Source organism: Trachypithecus francoisi, unplaced genomic scaffold (genome assembly GCF_009764315.1).
Source record: "Trachypithecus francoisi isolate TF-2019V2 unplaced genomic scaffold, Tfra_2.0 Lachesis_group6, whole genome shotgun sequence".
Taxonomy (NCBI): Eukaryota; Metazoa; Chordata; class Mammalia; order Primates; family Cercopithecidae; genus Trachypithecus; species Trachypithecus francoisi.
This window is the reverse complement of record NW_022681471.1, coordinates 117556691-117574977: the sequence shown is the minus strand read 5'-3', so window position 1 is coordinate 117574977 and position 18287 is coordinate 117556691. Positions and strand designations below refer to the sequence as shown.

The 18287-nt window shown below is 42.7% G+C and overlaps 1 protein-coding gene across 1 annotated transcript in view; it reads left to right on the top strand.

Annotated features, from left to right (window-relative positions):
- Nucleotides 1–18287, top strand: part of NHS (NHS actin remodeling regulator) — a 365929-nt gene that overhangs the window by 308685 nt on the left and 38957 nt on the right. Inside the window, 2 exon segments of the mRNA XM_033201209.1 lie at nt 10354–10506; nt 14952–15085. Coding sequence (XP_033057100.1) covers nt 10354–10506; nt 14952–15085 — 287 coding nt within the window.

Below are 18287 nucleotides of genomic sequence, written 5' to 3'. Positions count from 1 at the left end.
TGGCCTAGACAGGGGTTTTTAAGGAGAGATATTCCTTGCAGTCTGTGTTATAACTGGGAGCTAATCCAAGTCCAATGCTAGGAGAATGGGTAAATAAACTACAGTACACCCACATGGCAGAACATTATACAGCTGTTAACAAGTATTGAGGTTGATTCACAAAGGAAAATTATTTTATTTCGTTTTATTTTTGAGACAGGGTCTCACTCTGCCACCCAAGCTGGAATGCAGTAGCACAATCTCAGCTCACTGCAGCCTCCACCTCCCAGGCTCAAGAGATCCTCCCACCTCAGAGTACCTGGGATTACAGGCGCATGCTACCACACCAAGCTAATTTTTGAGGGTTTTGTTTATTGTGTTTTGTTTTGTTTTGTTTTAGTTGTTGTTTTTTTTTTGTAGAGATGGGGTTTTGCTGTGTTGCCCAGGCTGGTCTTGAACTCCTGGATTCATGTGATCTGCCCGCCTTGGTCACTGCGCTTGGCCAATTTCTTTTATTTTTAAAAAGCAGTATACAATAGGGTATATATGCTATATCTCAACTATTTAGAAATGTACTTGAAAAAACTGCTTGGAAACATGCTAGCATGCTAACAGTGGCCTTTGGCGACAGGATTAAGAGTGGCTTTTTGTTGTTCTTTTAGACTTTTTTGAATGACTGTGTGTGTGTGTGTGTGTGTGAGAGAGAGAGAGAGAGAGAGAGAGAGAGAGAGAGTATTAGTCTGTTCTCACACTGCTATAGAGAAATACCTGAGACTGGGTAATTTATAAAGAGAAGAGGTTTAATTGGCTCATGGTTCTGCAGGCTGTACAGGAAACATGGCAGCATCTATTCCTGGGGAGGCCTCAGGGAGCTTTTACTCCTGGTGGACGGCAAAGTGGAACCAGACTTCTTACATGGCAGGAGCTGGACTGAGAGGGGTTGGGGGGAGGTGCCACACACTTTTAAAGAACCAGATCTCATGAGAACTCACTATTGTGACGGCAGCACCAATGAGGGTGGTGTTAAACCATGAGAAACCACCCCTGTGATCCAATCACCTCCCACCAGGCCCCACCTCCAACATTGGGGATTACATTTCAACATGAGATTTGGGTAGGGACGCACATCCAAACCGTATCAAAGAGAGAGAGAGAGCACGCACTGTATTTTAATCTTTGTAGCCCTTTCACTACTACATAATAGACATTTAATAAATGCTGGAAAGAAATAAAGAATAAACGAATACTACATCAAAGCACTTGGATGACAGGGATCCTGTCTTAGCTATCTGTGTGTCCCCTAGTTCCGAGCCCAGAGGGTGGGTTTGAGTGAAGGTCCAGACTCCCAGAGCTGCTGGACATGTCAACTTTATCTAATACATTTTTCCTGCTGCAAAACCAAGTTTGTACTGCACCTGAGTCAGTGCTTTCTATAAATCAGAGACTCTTCTAAAATATCCTCAGGCCCTAGAATGTGTACTGTCTCTCTAAGGTCATGCCCTCCCCCACTCACTTTCCCCACCCCTGCGATTTTTCTTTCTTTTACCACATTCCCCTCTCTACTCCTTCTCTCTAACCTCTTTTGATAATTCCATCCATCCCCTCTCTAGACCCCTGTGGTTGAAAATTCTTCTTTGTATTGGATCTAAATTTCTTCTATTGTAATCCTGTGGATAAATGAAACCCACAGTTGGTGTAAAACCCCACTTGAGCTATTTGTGCCAATTTCATTTCCCTGCCAAAGTATACAGGGAGTCATTAACAAGTAACAAAAGCAATCAAACACATTTCCTTTAAGAATTTATATGGGACAATGCCTGGCATTGTCAGGGATCTCAAGAAGTATCAGCTGTGGCTCCTCTTGTCAGGGGCATAAGGATGTGGCTGCAGATGTGTATGGCAATCTAAGATAGTCTGTGAGGAGTGCAAATGAGAGGTGGGAAACAGTGAGTGGCCCAGCAGCTTGGGGGTGGGAGGTAGAAGGCTTTTGTTGAAGATGAGGCTTGGAGGGTAGATAGATGGCAAACAGTGCAGGCATTCTAGGTATACAAGCCAACCAAGGTAACCAAGTTGGGCTCTCCTTTTTCCCTGATCCAATCCTCTTCTGAGTTATTTGCTCTGGAAAACTCAGAATGCAAAAGAGACAGAACACAGGGAAGGAAAGGAGTTCAGATATTTCATATACTGAATACCTGAATACATTGAATACCCAGCTTTCTATCTTTAACGAGAAGGAAGAAAGGGGAGTATGTGCGTTTCCATTGCGGTAACAAAGGTTTTCCATCAATGTCATCTTTCCCTGATGATATATATACTCTAAGTCTCAAAGTGGCTCATAGTTGTTAGTGGTAAATGGGCAGGGCCCTCTCTTGCAGCCATAGTCCCCTCAGAGCAGCTCTTGGTGGGTGTGTCCTTCTGTAAAGGAACACAGGGCAAACCCTGGCTTCTGTGGCTGGTTCATCCCAACAACTGCTCTCTGAGCTGAAGTGCACCTGGAATTTTAAAATGGATGGAATGTGTACTATCCACAGGTGAGAAGTGTTTTTTCCCCCTAAGGACAATCTGATAAATGTGAAAGGTAGAAAATAATGACCGAGAAAAACGACGGGTGCAGAAGCTAGTCTGATTATCCCCATGGAAGGAGGAGGCTGCTGAGGGAAGTGCATGGGCCTGGGCTCAGAAGACCTTGGCTTTGGTTTTCGCCTCTGCCAAAAATCAGCTCTGTGATCTAGGGTCAAATATTTTAATCTCGGTTTTCTCATCAGCACATGAAAGGAGTGGCCTAAACAATGGCTTTCACAGTGTTTTGACTGCTAATCAGAGTAAGAAACACATTTTTACATCACAACCCAGCATACACACACACACATGTGTGCACATGCACATGTGTGACACAAGGGATAGCTTTACAAAACAACACTGCATACAGTGCATGTGGGTATTTTCCAGTCTGCTCTATTTTATTTCATTGTTTTTGTTTGTTTTTTAATTATACTTTAAGTTCTGGGGTACATGTGCAGAACGTGCAGTTTTAAAATGCTAGTCTTGACCTGCTAAATGGATTTCACAATCCACTAATGGGTCATGCTCTTGCAGTTTGGAAAAAAAAAAAATACAGAAGTCCATAATTTCCGAGGTCCCTTCCAGCAGTAGAATCTAATGACTCTGCTAGATGCCTAAAGGAATTTTCTTAAAACAATAGCTGAGCTGTGACAGATGACTATGTGCTTACATTCTGGAGGAAGTGTCTGGTATAGAATATGGCAGCAGAATGACCTGAAGATAAACAAGTAAATTACAAACTGCTGCTAAGAAGAATGTCTAGGACTGCAGCTCTGCCACTGGCTCAGAGAGTTAGGATCACTGAGTCATTTCACTAAACGCTGTCCATGTCAACAGATGGCAGAGACTTGGGGACATTGAACCTGTCAGAGAGGTCACAGGCTCCCCAGTTGTGGGCAGTCTTCTTTCCAGTTTTCAGAAATGAGACCCTCAAAGAGTGATCTTTAGTAGTCTCATCTTTGTTTATACTTCACCCAACAAGAAGACAGGCAAAATAAAGCAAAAAGAAACTTGGAGAGCTCCAGACTTTCCTCTTGTGAACTTGGACCCGAATCCTGGCCTCCCAATCTTCTTTTGTTTTCAGCCCAGGAAAGGGAACTAATCTTTATTAAGCAGTGACACATGCCAAAGACTTTGTTACTTAATTGGAGCCTGAACCACTCCATGAAGGGTCTGTGATTTCCCTTTCATAGAAGACTTGTTCTGGATCACACTGATGCTGTGATCCATCTTTCTATCCCAGAGCCCAGGCTCTTTTCACCATCCCATCCTGCCATAGCTTAACTACAGAGTCTGGGTGGATTTTGGTGACTGGCATCAAATGGAGGGCAGGACAGGACAGGCAGGACAGCACAGGACTCAGAGATCAAAAAGTTCAAACCCCTCCTTTGTAAAGATGGGGAACTTGAATCCAGGAAAGGTTCAATGACTTGCACAATGTCACGGGGTGACAGAATTGCGACTAGAACCCAGGCTTCTACTGGTCTTTCCACAGGATGTTGGACATTAAAACAACAATGGTAACAGTAATAATTAAACAGTCTTGCTGGCATGAGGCATCATTTTGTTTTCGAAGCTGGGAAAACTATTTCTATGGGAAAAATTGTTCTAGTCCTTTTAGTGTACAAATAAACACAGATATGTTCTCCTGTAAGTGTTGGAATGTTTCAAGATGCTGGAATTTGTTAAGAGACCTAGATCTTTCTGATGCTGAGAGATGAACATTAGACATTTCATCCATAGTGGGGAACAAATCTGAATTGTTATGGTTCTATAGAACAGGAAGCCCAGCAAGGAAAGACTCTGGGAAACTGGCTCTGGCTTTGGGCTGCTCTGCGGGTGACAGGAGCCTTGATGGTCCTTGCTCTCCTTGTAATTTACCCTGTTCCTTCCTCCAAACTGCCAAGCAGAGTGGGCAAGGGGATGGTTACCATGGGGTTCACTTGGTGAAATCCTCTTCCCATCCTCCCAATAGATCTGAGCACTCAGGCAGCAGCAACAGACACCTTAGGGAGATTTTCCATTTTGCTTACCAAGCTGATGGCTCCTGAGGTTTGGCTTCAGTGTAGCAGAGACCCGGAGAGCATACTGGCTACATATCTGTGACACTGACAATTTCAGATGCTTATTAATTGATTAATATGCCAACACACTCCTCCCTGTCATGGGGCATCAGAACGGATGGTTTGTGGAGGGATGTGTTCCTGCCCACAAAGCTGTGTGTTGGGGGTGGCTGTGATGGTAGAAGGGCAGGAAGAAGATTAGCAAGGTGTGGGTGGGTAAATGTGTCTGCAGGCACTCTGAGAACATTTAAAAATTTTTCTTCCCTCCCTTGAAGGAGTACAAATTCCATTTCTGAGTCATTTTGTGCATTTTTCTGAAAATTTCACCACACGTAGCAGTCAAACTTTGATCTCAGCTGTCACCTCTCCCTTCTTAAGGAAGAAGGAGTAGCAGGGGAGAAAGCCAATGTGGGGTGGGGATGTGAGGTAAGGAGGCTTTCTAGGAAGGGAGGCCAAGAATAAGCATTTTGCACTGCTCCCAGAGAGCATAAAGCTGTAAGGCAGTGTGGGATGCTCACAAGGCTAGGAAAGAGAGGATTAAATGAGTAACACCCCTAGCAGGGCAGGGGAGATGGGGCTGGAGAGGCTGGGGCAAGACTAAGTTTGCCCCTGATTTTTACCCCTTCCCAATAGTTCTAAAACCAGGCTTCCTCCTGCTCTTAGAAATGGGCCTGGTCTTTCCAAAAGAGTGGCAGCCACTAGTTTTCCTTAGTGTCTAAGTTAGCTCATTTCAGAGGACCCCAGTGACCATATCCATCCTTCCAATACATCACTATGAATCAAGATCTAGACAATTCCATTATCTCCAGTGTTCGACAGGGAATGAACTAAGATCAGTCCATAAAGACTTTTCACTGGCCTGTGGACATTTCCTGCGATGGCATTTTCTTTCAGCAGTTTGGTTTTGTGGTTATCTGTTTATGCTGTTGTCTTTCTGGTATAGTAGAACCCATCTTCCCAACCTCCTGCTAGGCACTTTCTAGAAGAGTCACTCAGTCCTTGGTTATACCTGATGCTATGGATGATAGAGATAGTAGCAGTTCTGAATCTTTTCTCTTTATTTTGAAAAGCACTAGATCCTTTTTATGTGGCAGACGACCCATTCCCCTTCCTGTACCCCATCACCCTTAGCTTAGGGAAACTTATTTCAATATTGGTTTGGGAAAGAGTGGCAGCTTAGAAGCCAAACAGAGATGGTTTCTGATCCCAGATCTTCTACTTACCAGGTGGATGACTTAGCAAATGTACTTACTCTGTCTGAGTTCCCATTTCCTTATCTATAAAATAGGGGCAATATTTTCCTCTTTGAGTTGTGTGAGGGTACCATGATATTATCAATATAATGCACCTGGCTTAGAACTTGGCATATGGTTGGAGCTTCCCACAAGAGCTTATAGTCTTAGATGAGGGAAATGATACATCCAAATAACCTTTTTCCTGCTGTGGAGGATAAAAATGACACATAGAGCCTTACTTCCTGTTGTAACCCTTGTCATTATCTTCCCCTTTTTTGGGGAGCAGTAACAGAGGGGAGGAGTTGACAAGACAAAGCAAGTGACTGACTCTAGAGAAGTAGATAAAGTAGTGGGAATGTGCATTAGTGATATGGTTTGGCTGTGTCCCCACCCAAATCTCATCTTGAATTGCAGCTCCCATAATTCCCAGTGTTATGGGAGAGACCTAGTGGGAGGTAATTGAATCATGGGGGCTGGTTATTCCCATGTTGTTCTTATGGTAGTGAATAAGTCTCATGAGATCTGATGGTTTTATAAAGGGGAGTTCCCCTGCACATGATCTCTTTGCCTGCCACCTTGTTAGACGTGACTTTGCTCCTCTTTTGCCTTCTGCCATGATTGTGAGGCCTCCCCAACCATGTGGAACTGTGAGCCCATTAAACCTCTTTCCTTTATAAATTACCCAGTCATGGGTATGTCTTTATTAGCAGCATGAGAATGGACAGACTACTACAATTAATTTTCTACTATTATTTCTATTATTGCATAGCAAATCATTGCAAACTTAGCACCTTAACACAACACCCATTTATTATGTTTCAATATCCATGGGTCAGGAGTCTGGGTATGGGTTAACTGGGTCCTCTGCTCAGGGTTAACTGGGCTGAAATCAAGGTGTCAGCTGGGCTCATCTCATCTCATCTCAGGCCCAGAGTTCTCTTTCTTTCTTTCTTTTTTTTTTTTTTTTGAGACGGAGTCTCACTCTGTCACCCAGGCTGGAGTGCAGTGGCCGGATCTCAGCTCACTGCAAGCTCTGCCTCCCGGGTTTACGCCATTCTCCTACCTCAGCCTCCCAAGTAGCTGGGACTACAGGCGCCCACCACCACGCCTGGCTAATTTTTTTGTATTTTCTAGTAGAGATGGGGTTTCACCATGTTAGCCAGGATGGTCTCGATCTCCTGACCTCGTGATCCGCCCGTCTTGGCCTCTCAAAGTGCTGGGATTACAGGCTTGAGCCACCGTGCTCAAGTTGTCGGCAGAATTCAGTTTCTTGAAGTTGTAGGAGTGAGGCCCTCAGCTCCTAGAGGCCTCCTGCCATTCCCTGCCACATGTCCCTCTCCACAACATGACAGTTTGCTTCTTCAAGGCCAAGAGGAGAGCATCTCTGCTGCTTCTTGTCTCTTAAGTATTAACTCCGGATTATACTCTCTCTTTTGATTAACTCAAAGTCGATTGAGTACAGACCGTAAAACCCTTTTTGCCTTGTAATGTAACGTAAGTCACAGGTTCTGCCCACATTCAAGGGAAGGGGATTATACAGGGTACATGCACAAGAAGGCAGAAATCTTGGGAACCATCCTAAAATTCTGCCTATCACACAGTGGCCCCTGGATGTATCCAAATAAACAGAGGAAAAACCTTCTTGCTTTGCTTTGTTCCATTTTTAGGAGAACAAACATTCCTAGGGCACTAAGCCTGCTATCTTGCATAACTCAGCCATGGTGAGATTGTCAAACAGGGAGGAAAAGGGAGCATGGTGAACCCAAAGATGCAGGGCAGCCTTACAATGGCAGTGGAGCAGCTCATGAATGAATGGATTCAACTGTGGTTGAACTGTTACTTAAGAAAAGGAATAGATTTTTTAAAGAAGGAAAAATGGGACAGTTTTCCCTGGAAGAGCTCCATTAGTGCCTGTCTGCCTGGCTGTAGTGGACACATAATACTAGTTAGTGCTCTGTGACCAAATGACGTCGCTGAGAGCAAAGGCATTAAAGAGTTTTCCTCCTTTCCCTGTCTAAGAGATAGACAGGATGGTGGCAACTGATGAGTGAAATGTTCACCCTGCTAATGTGTGGCAGAAATCAGATATAGCTTCTCAATGGAGAAAGAAAAAGATTCCAATTTCTCAATTGGAAAGAAAAAGGTGAGGATACCTGGCCCTGAAGGCTGTCATTGTGAGGGCTGGTTCTTCCCAGGAGCCGTGACTAGGCTGCCCATGCTGGAACTCATGCATTACTCTTTGCATCTGTGAATTCACAGTCCCAAGCAGCAGGCAGAGTTTAGCAGCCCAGAAGCTCAGCACTGGCTTGCCTGACAAGCACAGTAGAAATGTGTTTAGGGTATCGACAAAACGTGGGCACCAAATATGCTTTTTTTCAGGTGACTTGATATTTAATATTAATAATGAAGGAAGATAATTTGCTGAACATCTTTACACTAATTTTATGATATGCCCATTGATTCTGAAATTTGGGATCACCTACTGCAGAAAGGTGGAGGTGGAGGAGTGAGGACTATAACATTTTTGGTGTTCAGGGCCTCTAGAGTCTTGATGCCTGAGACCATCCCTAGGGAACTGTATAAAACCAAAATAGGAAGAGTCTGCCAATGTCATTGCTCCCAAACTATTTTGTCCAGGCAGAATCGCAGTTAAACCATTTTGCACAAAGCCAGAAAACAAATGCTTTATGAGGGCAGGGATTCCTGTGTGTTTTGTTCTGTGCTGTGTTCCAACACCTAGCACCATGCCTGAGACTAAGAGCTACGTGGGAATGTTCCATGGGTGGATGGATGTTTCCATTTTCATCAGTCTCTTCCCTTCCCTCAAGTTGCCCAACTCCTTTCACTCCCACAAGATCCCAAGACATCATCAGAAGACATTTTGTGTTTCTCAAACCTGCCTGATGATAAAAATAACTTTTCATGTAATATAGATTGCCAGACCTTTCTCTTGGAAATTCTGATTCAAAGTCTAGGTTGATGCCCAGGAATCTGTGTTTTTGACATGCACTTCTGATGAGTCTTTTCTTCAGACCAACATTAAGATAAATAGGAGGGTCTCAGGTTTTCCCCACACAAGAATTGAAGAGCCATGGCCACTTGACCTGGTTTCTGAGGGCCTGTCAAAAGTTACCACCCTAAGCCTCTGGTCAGCTGTGCTGAGGGAATGAGGGACTAGAAAAGAGTCTTTTGGTCTACCTCTTAGTCACCTTGGCCCAGCTCTCTATCCTGGTTCCCACCTTCCTGAAAAGGCAAACCTAAGGGAAGGGGTGCTCAGAAGCTCCCCTACTTCTAGGACTGCCCACTTGGCTTCCTGCCCATTCTTTCCACAGACAGGCTTTATGTTCTGTCCCTTCTCCCAGCTGTCATGAGCACATGAATTCATGGTCCTCTCTGTTGGGTTTGGTAATGACCTCTGCCCCATTGGGTAGGAGTTGACTTCTTTATGCAGACAGAGCCTGATTTTTCAGTCAATCCCCCATTACTGAACCAGAGTGGAAAGAGATGAGACTGGGAGGTGGGAGGAGTGGGGTGGGGCCAGGACAGGAGTCTGGATCTGGATAGTGTGTTTGGAGGGTAAAACAGACTGGGCCAGTTCTTGCTATTCCCGAGGCTGACAGGCTACCCAGGTGCTTGTAAGGTCCTCTTTGCAGCCATTTCTTAGTAAAAATCCTCCTCGTTCCTAACATCTGCTTCAAGCAGAATTTCTGTTTAACTCATGGAGCGTTCCATCCTAGGATCCATGTGTACATGAAGATGATGAGAGTGGGTTAAATGCTGTGTTTGGGGGAAGGAAGCCTTCCTTCCTTGATCTCTTGGATGAGTTGCAAAAACTCATCTTGCATCTGCAGTTTCCCTCCCTTAATACTCATTACCCCTGTGATGGTTTCTTTAATGTGTATGCTCACCCCTAGGTGAAACCAAGGAAACTGAGCGATGCTTTGAAAGATGACAGGCAATGGAGCCGGTAGGTGGAGGGCATGATAAGGATACCTTGGGGACGGGACCACAAGGGACAGAGGCAGGGCAAGATATGGGCCAAAGTTCAGGTGGACAGCGGGGGCAGTGTGCAGAACTACAGCTCTGAGGCCTTGCAGCCAGAAGGCTGGAGGTGAGGCAGCCTTTCCATTCATCTCCGGGGCTTTCCTCCACATTTTTCAGAAACAGGACCCCCATCTACACCCCCAAGCAGGCTAGCCAGGGGCTTGTCAGTGTTGATGAGCGACTGTGCCAAGGGTGAGGAATGAAGGTACGGAGAGGAAATTAGCTAGTCATAGGTAGACGGTTGGTGTCTTGGAGCCTTCTGTGCCTCAGCTCAGGGGCAAAGGTTGTTCCTATCAGTATCGTAAATGCCAAACCTTTCTCCGGCCTTGAGTTAGTTCTTAATGTGAATGCAGTAGTCTGGACTTCCACTCCACCCAGACTTTACTCCTGTCCTCTTCCCCACCCCAGGGTTGGCCAAAAGCACAACTTAAAACCACTGATGGACAATGCTCTGTTTCTTTGTCTTGCAGCCGTCTCCAACCTGGACATCGAGAGTAAGCTGAGTGTGTACTACCGCGCCCCGTGGCACCAGCAGCGCAACATCTTCCTCCCAGCCACAAGGCCACCCTGCGTGGAGGAGCTGCACCGCCATGCCCGGCAGAGCCTGCAAGCCCTGCGCAGAGGTGACAGATCCTGGGCTCGGGGGCTTTTGTGGGAGACAACTCAGCGGTTGTCCCATCCAGGTGTCCTCTGTCCCATCAGCCCCAACACACCCCCTCGTTGTAGCAAGTACTTTGAAATGCTTCCGTTTCTACCCTGAAATGAAATCCATGGGTAATATGCCCTACCCATACATGTAAGAAAAAATAGCATTATGGTCTAAATATGATAATAAAGAGAAATTGAAAGGAAATTATTTATAATAATATCTATTTCAATATGCAAATGCTCAGGCGTGACCTCACTAGAAGACATCATGAAGCAGTCAGATGTTTGCACTTGTCAAAAGTAAGTCTGGATTAAGTACAGACCTTCAGAAACTATTCCAAGGGGCAGGAGGGCATGGCCATTAAAACTGGTACATTCAGTATATATTAGATATGGGCAAAAAAATAAATACTTTGGATTATAATGGATTATATGAGTTTGACTCATAAATAGGCACTAGGCTTTTCCCCATAAGAGATTCTGATGGAACATTTAAAATTGTGTGAGACCTGGGACACTTTTTTTTTCATTGACCATCCTTTGCATTATGGGATGGCTGTCATCTTTGGCTCCCACCCAATCATTCTAACAATTAGAATGATCCCCTAGAGGGCTCTTCTGCTTCTCTTGAGAACCAGTGATCAGTCTAATGCCCCCATTCTTTAGTGGGTCACGTGGAGGCCTAGAAAGGTGAGGAAACTTGCTCAGGGTCACACATAGCAGGTCAGGTGTGATACCAGGACCCAACCTAAGCATCTGAAATGCCTGCCAGAGCTCTTTTCCTCCTTGTCATACACTGTGTCTCATGGAATAGATACTGATATTTACATGTCTCTCACAGTCCTGAGAAATCTAGAGATAGGCTCATAGCAGTCAAAATAGGAATACAGCTCTTTCTTACACTGGTTGCTTTTCAGTGCCTTAAAACCATTCTAATTAGGAAAAGGGGAATAAAAAGTAGCATCATTGTTTTAGAGCCCCCTAAAGTGGGTATCAGTAGGGGATATGTCAGCTTTTTTTGGCCTTTAGATTCTTGCTATGGAGATAGATGGTGTCTACATATTCAACGTCTGTCTTCCAAATTCCCTGCACTCTTTTAAGAAATCGCATTTTGCAAAAGTATTAAAATGCAAGTAAAATATTTTAATGTCATTATCAAAGTGGAGAAACAAAATGGTGATAAATATTGTTTTCATCTTATGTATTCCACATTTGTATAACTCCTGCCTTTTCCCCATCCTCATCTTTAATAGTTTGTTGCCTTCAATTACCATCTTTTTCTCCCTCCTCCTCTTTTTTCCCTTCCTCATCTTTTTTTGTCGTTTTAATGAAAGAGCTAACCTCCTAATATCCCTAAAGCAATTGTTTCTAAAAATTTTCCTTGGTTATTAGGGGAAGACAATGTGACACTTAAAATGAAGAGTGATAATCAGTATCCTCTAGAAGCATCTTTGGCGTATGTACCATTCACTTCAATTTTATAGTTGGCTAAAAAGTTCTTTTTTAACTTAAGCCACCTTCTGAAAATCTTTCTTTCCACACTTGCCATTCCTTTGCAGCCTGAATTAGGCACTCTTCCCATAATATTCTGTACATCCTCCCATCCTGCCACTTATAATCTTATAAGCAACCACTATGGCCTGTTTCGCCAACCAACCACTAATAAGCCGTTAATCTATGAGCAACTCAAGGGCAAGGATGATATCTTATTAATTTATTTTATTCAAAGCACTTAGTATGAAGCTGACATATAGTAGGTCCTCAATGAACATTTGTGGAACTGAATCAAGTTTTGCAGAAAACTGGTTGAACACTGAGGGCACAGGATGACTATAAAGGAATCTGATTGTTCTCACAAAATCCTTTCTCAGGTCCCATCATTAGAAAGCTTGGGTAACATTAGCCCTTTAGGTGTAATTATTTTTATCCCTTTATTTTATTAATAAGTCATCCCTGATTAGGATTTTATGGATTCCACCAGATAACACCAAGCTGCTTGTAAACTATCACATTTCACTGCTTTGTCATGTTTAGACTTAAAGCAGAACAGAAGAACAGCAAGTGCCAATATCAGTTTTCTCTGAACTTCCTCCTGGGGTGGTGAGACAGGGATGTAGGGCCTTCTGGGGTTTGGAAGGAAGACTGTGGAGATGCGTTTTACCCTCCACAGACTGGCTTGTTTTGCGGTTGGCTCAATAGCATATCTTGGGTGTAGTAGTTTTAATAGCACTGCGGAGAGCCATAAACAAGAATTATAGCCATCATGGAATTAAAAACATGCAGTGTAGAATTAAAATTAGAAAGTGACTTTTTTTTTTAACCTTGTCCAAGAAACACAATAGCATACTGCTGTATTCATCAGCATAATCTGCTTCTGCCATCTGGTGGCCATGAATAATACTGACCTATCAGACAACTGCCATTCTCAGCAAATGCCGCAGTGAGCATCCCTGTAGGTTCTCTATTTGGACAGCTGGAATAGCCTGGCTTCCACCATGAGGGAGTGGATAATGAAGCACAGACAAATGAGGCTGTGGTGGCAGCAGCTCTGTGCTTCTTTTGAAGGTGAGACTGTAAGGAGACAGCTGGGGACCAAGATTAAAACCTAGAAATTGGCTGCCTTCAAGATCTGCTTAATAGCAAACCCCTCAACAAATTTTATTGAAGGCAAGGGAGTGTTCTAGAACCTAGGAGTCAAAAAGCAATAACGTATGCTGCCCACAAGGAATCCCTGATCTAGTGGAGAGACAGACAAGTAACCAGGTCATTTCAATACAGTGATAGGGAGGCTAAGAAGAAATGTACCAAGTCATTCCATAGAGCTTCAGGGAGGGCTTCATGGAGGAAGTAGCACCTAAATGTATTTCAAGTTATTTAGGCTCTGATTACTTTTTTCCCCCTTTTCTTAGTAATTCTTTAATGCTCAGAGCCAGTAATGGCTTTATGTGATGCTATCGTTTATGTTCATAAATAATGGAGAGAGAGATTCATAAGCAACTATAAATAGATAATTATATTTTATATTTCCTTTCCTTTCAAGTTTCGGGCTGCAGCATAAGTTTCATTGGTCTGAGGGAATAAGGAGCAGGATTCCACTGCAGTTTCAGGCTCTAGTGAACTAATGTTCTCCCTACCTCAGCACCAGAAAAAGGTATTATTAGGGAGCCATTAATCTAGCCTGCCTACTCCCAGCCTAGGGCAAAGAAAGATATATATTTAAGATTGTGTAGGAGGGGAGCAATTGAATGGAAAATTGAGTTGATGTCTCCCTTCCAACTACTCCCCTCCTTTCACTTCTTCCTAACCAGGAACACCTGTAAGCGGCTCTTCTGTATGGATTTAACAATGTAAACACTTTTCGTTGTGTTACTCATTTAGAAAAGCCCACTGTTTGCTTGCATAATGATGGTGGCATTGGAGGTGGGCACTTTAACAAGGAAGACATTTATCTTAAACAGTCTTCTGATAAACATTGACTTTGGAGGCAGTTTAGCAAAGACTACCTACATGGTTTTGAAGACTTTGCTCTAATTGCTTATGGGAGCCAACATTTGTCAGAAGAATCCCAAGCAAAGGGAGATGGGGAATACTATCACACCTTCTCGACACAGACACTATGTTCAGGCAGCGAGGCACACGGACAGCCAAGTCAGACATGGATAGCAATCAGAAAGTTCAAGAGAGTGCTCAGTTCCTAGTTTAGGGGGCAGCACATTGAATGGGGCAAAGAAAATGGAGCCAGCATTGGGGAGGCCTGTCAGAAACAAGTAACAGGACCTAGAAAAGCCCATGGCAGTGAAGGCACCCACCACAGCCTATTCGAAATACAGAGAAATTGAATACATTCTAATTTTTAAAACTAGACTCTAATGAAAGCATAAATTCACTCTCAGTCACTCAACAAACATGTGATGCAAATACTCCCAACATGAGTTATTTCCAGGTACCAACAGTTGAAAAATGGACTCATACAAATTCCTGAATATGTAGCAGTCAGCTCCCCTGAGCCAGTGACAGCCAGCTCCCGTACCCAGTGAGTGGGCCAGGCAGCTCTGGTGTGTCTGTGCCTACTTTCCACTCCAGTATTGATGGCATCAAATCTTCCACTATGTTCTCAACTTTTGTTGTTGTTGTTGTTGCTTGTGTTATTTTGAAATAAGTCACACTGAACTCAGAAGTGAACCCTTTTGTACAGATTATGAGATGGACCCACTGAAATGTATGCATCCAATTTCATATTAATAGTAAGTGAAAGTTCAATTAAAAACCATTCTGAAAATCTTATTTGGTATACAAATTAGCTAAAGTAATGAAAACTCACTTTTTTTTTTTTACAGCCTTTTGCTAACACTCCCAAGGGGAAAAGATAAATGGAAAATGCCAGGTGTATTTCAGTATTACTGCTTTTTCTCCTTCTCAGAACACCGGAGCCGGAGCGATCGCCGAGAGCAAAGAGCAGCTGCCCCCCTTTCCACTGCAGCTCCTCCACTGCCAGCCTACCCTCCAGCTCACAGCCAGAGGAGGCGTGAGGTTAAGGACCGTCACTTTTTAACGGTAAGCTTGGTGGCCACCTGTAGCCCTATGCTTGCTCCTGAGGAAACATCAGTTTGTCTGGGAGTCAGTTTCCTGCCTCCCAGTGAAAGAGGCTGGGCTGGCTAAGAGCTCAAATCACGGGCATTTGGGAACAAATTAATTTCCCCTCCTTTCGTTCCTGAAAGAAATGCCTCTTTTTTAGAATACAGACATATTTTTTAGTTAACTGGTTGCACAATGCAGTAAAGCAAGAATAGTTACAGACTAAAATCAGGAAAAAAAAAAATACGTACTTCAAACCTCATTTCTTCTGCTTGCAAGCTGAAGGATTCAGGGTGTTACTTATGTTCTTTGCCCTCAGTTCCCTCATCTGTAATACAGGGATATGAATAGTACCTGGTTTATAGGGCTAGAGGATTAAATGAGATAAGGCATGTAAAGTGCTTAACCCAATGACTGACTGATACAGAGTAAGACCTCAAGAAATGTTAACCACAACTGCCACTACTGTTATTACCAGTAAAGTGACAGCATGGCTGACTTGGTGGGGTGATCTGGTAAAGAACTTTAGTGTTGTAAAAAATTACCATTTGAAGAGTAATCATGTCATTATTTCATGCTTTCCCATTCTCCAAAGGAGGCTAGTTCTCCAGGGTAACTTAATACCATGGTGATATCATCGCCTCTGCGGCTTTCAGCCCTGACCAGATGGATGTGGCTGTAACTCAGCCCAAGCCCTTAAGCATGGGTCACAGATGATGAAGGTGAGCCCAGCTCAGAACACCCGCAAGCACTATCAGCAGCCACTACAAACACATCACTGCAGATGTGCCTTCTAGGGCCTCAGTGGGGACAACTGAGCACTTTGTGCCTCTGAGCAGGCAACATTGAAGTGAGGGACTACGGCTTTTGGGACCAAATCAGCCCACACTGCCTGTCTGAATGTCTGCATTCCTGCTGTCTTGTCATTCTGGTTCAAGATCCAAAGTCCAAAGAAGTTACAACAGTGTGGGTACCAGTTAAGGTTTTTATTAGAAATTAAATTTGCATGTATGGCTCTAAATTGTTAACTCTTATGGCTTTTACAATATGCAAGAGAGATGCAAAAGATTTGGGTCACATGGTGCCAAATATCCAGCCAAAAACAGACTTCATCTAAATGAATCCACATGATATAACATATCCAGATAAGACCTTGAGTGATATTGGACAAAATATAAAAACATTTTTCCTATTTGTAGCTGGACTGCAGGCAGGTCCTTCAGTGCTCATCAAGTGCACACTGAATGCCATGTCACACTCACTACATTGTTGCACTGTAGCCCAAGGATAAGAAAAGGAGATAAGGGCCTCTTAGGGCTTTCTAGTTCTTCAGATAGAGCAGTTTCACATGCTAGTGATTTGTCATAAAGAAATTCTTAAGCAGCTGAAATCTGCTTGCTGAGGCATTTGCTTTTAATGAGGCATTTTCTGCATCAAAATGTTAAAAATATTTTCCCATTCATTATAACATGTTTTATGGCTAATTAAGTTGGTTTTCTTGGAAGGGGGAGGTGAAAGAGAAGAATTTTGAGCATTTACAGAAATTACATAAAAATATAACCCTTTCTCATGATCTGCATAATTTTTAATAATGTCTAAATACTAAAGTAAGACTATAGGAAAAGCTTAAAATGATGAATAGCAACGAGAGTACTTCATTTACTTACCTAAAAAATATCAATAAGAGAGGACTATGGATTACACTTAGGTAAACTTCAGTACGTTTGTCCATCCCAAATGATAATACTTAGTATTTCTAAGTAATTTTAACTGTTTATTTGTTCAAGAGTTTGGGTCACTACAATGATTAGAAGATTTTCATTTGAGTTATATCCCTTAGGCCTGGATAGAACATAGTTCAAGCTTACAAGACTATATATTGCTGAAAGACAAATGGCTGGAGGTAAAGGGACAGGAAATTTGTAGTTAAATTGCTAGATAGACATTTTCTTAGACAACTCTCCTTTCATGTATGAGATTTGGTGAAGCCATGCTTTTCTTCCTTTAAGAAAGCATTCATAATGAGATTGATATACAGTCTTCTGCAACTCTGCAGGCTATTGTACTGTACCTTGGTCATTAATGGCATGGACCATGAAGCTAAACTGCCTGACTTTGAATACCAGCTCTAACACTTGCAAGCTGTATGACCCTGGCAAGTTAGTCATTTCAGTGTCTTGGGAATGGGAGTAGATAGTACCTCATAGCCTTGGCATGATAATTGAACGTGATAATACATGTAAACAGTACCTCATACATAAGCACTATATAAGCATCAGACGTTATTATTAGCCAATCAATTCCCTGAAGTATCTATTCTATGGTGATAAGATCATAGGTCTAACTGTGTTTAAATCCCATCACTACAACTTTTTGGATGTGTAACTTGGAAAAAGCTATTGTATCTTTCTGACTCCCAGTCTCTTTATCTGTAAAATGGGGATAATATCAACTTTTGAAGGTTGTTAAGGAGGCTAAATATGACATTTTATAAATAAGATTAAACTATGCATGTGCGTTTGTGCAAGTGCCCAGCACAATGCCTAAAATACCTGAATGTCAGTCTATATTGAAATTGTTTATAATAAAATTCTTACCATCAAATGAAAAACCTATAACATATAATCACATATACTAGAGGAAGTATAAACAGTTGCACTCTTTCTAGAGGGCAAAACTCTAAATAGTCATAACCTTTGATCCAGCAATTTTACATGTAGGAATTTATTCCAAGGCAATGATCAGTGTATGCAAAGATTTATTCACTAGGGTGTTCATCAAAGCACTGTTTACAACGGGAAAATTAATCACAAATATCCCGAATGTCCAACAATAGGCACTTAGTTTAATGAATACTGATATAACTATAGGATAGAATACAATATCAAAAATAGTGTTAGAGAAGATTTCATGACATGGGGAAATGTATGTTTTATTATCAGGGATTTTTGCATAGTTGATACATTTGTGTATAGTATAATCTCAAAAAATGTCAATGACTGTATATGTATGTGTACATATACATATGCATGGGGGAAAAGGCTGGAAGGTTGTATATCTGTGATTCCCAGACTGTGTGCTTAGGTGCCTTAGGGCACTGCAGTGAACTCCTAAGGGTGCCATGGGATGTTTTAAAATTTCAAGGGACAAACTATCATCTGTCTGGTGGCATCTGGTGATG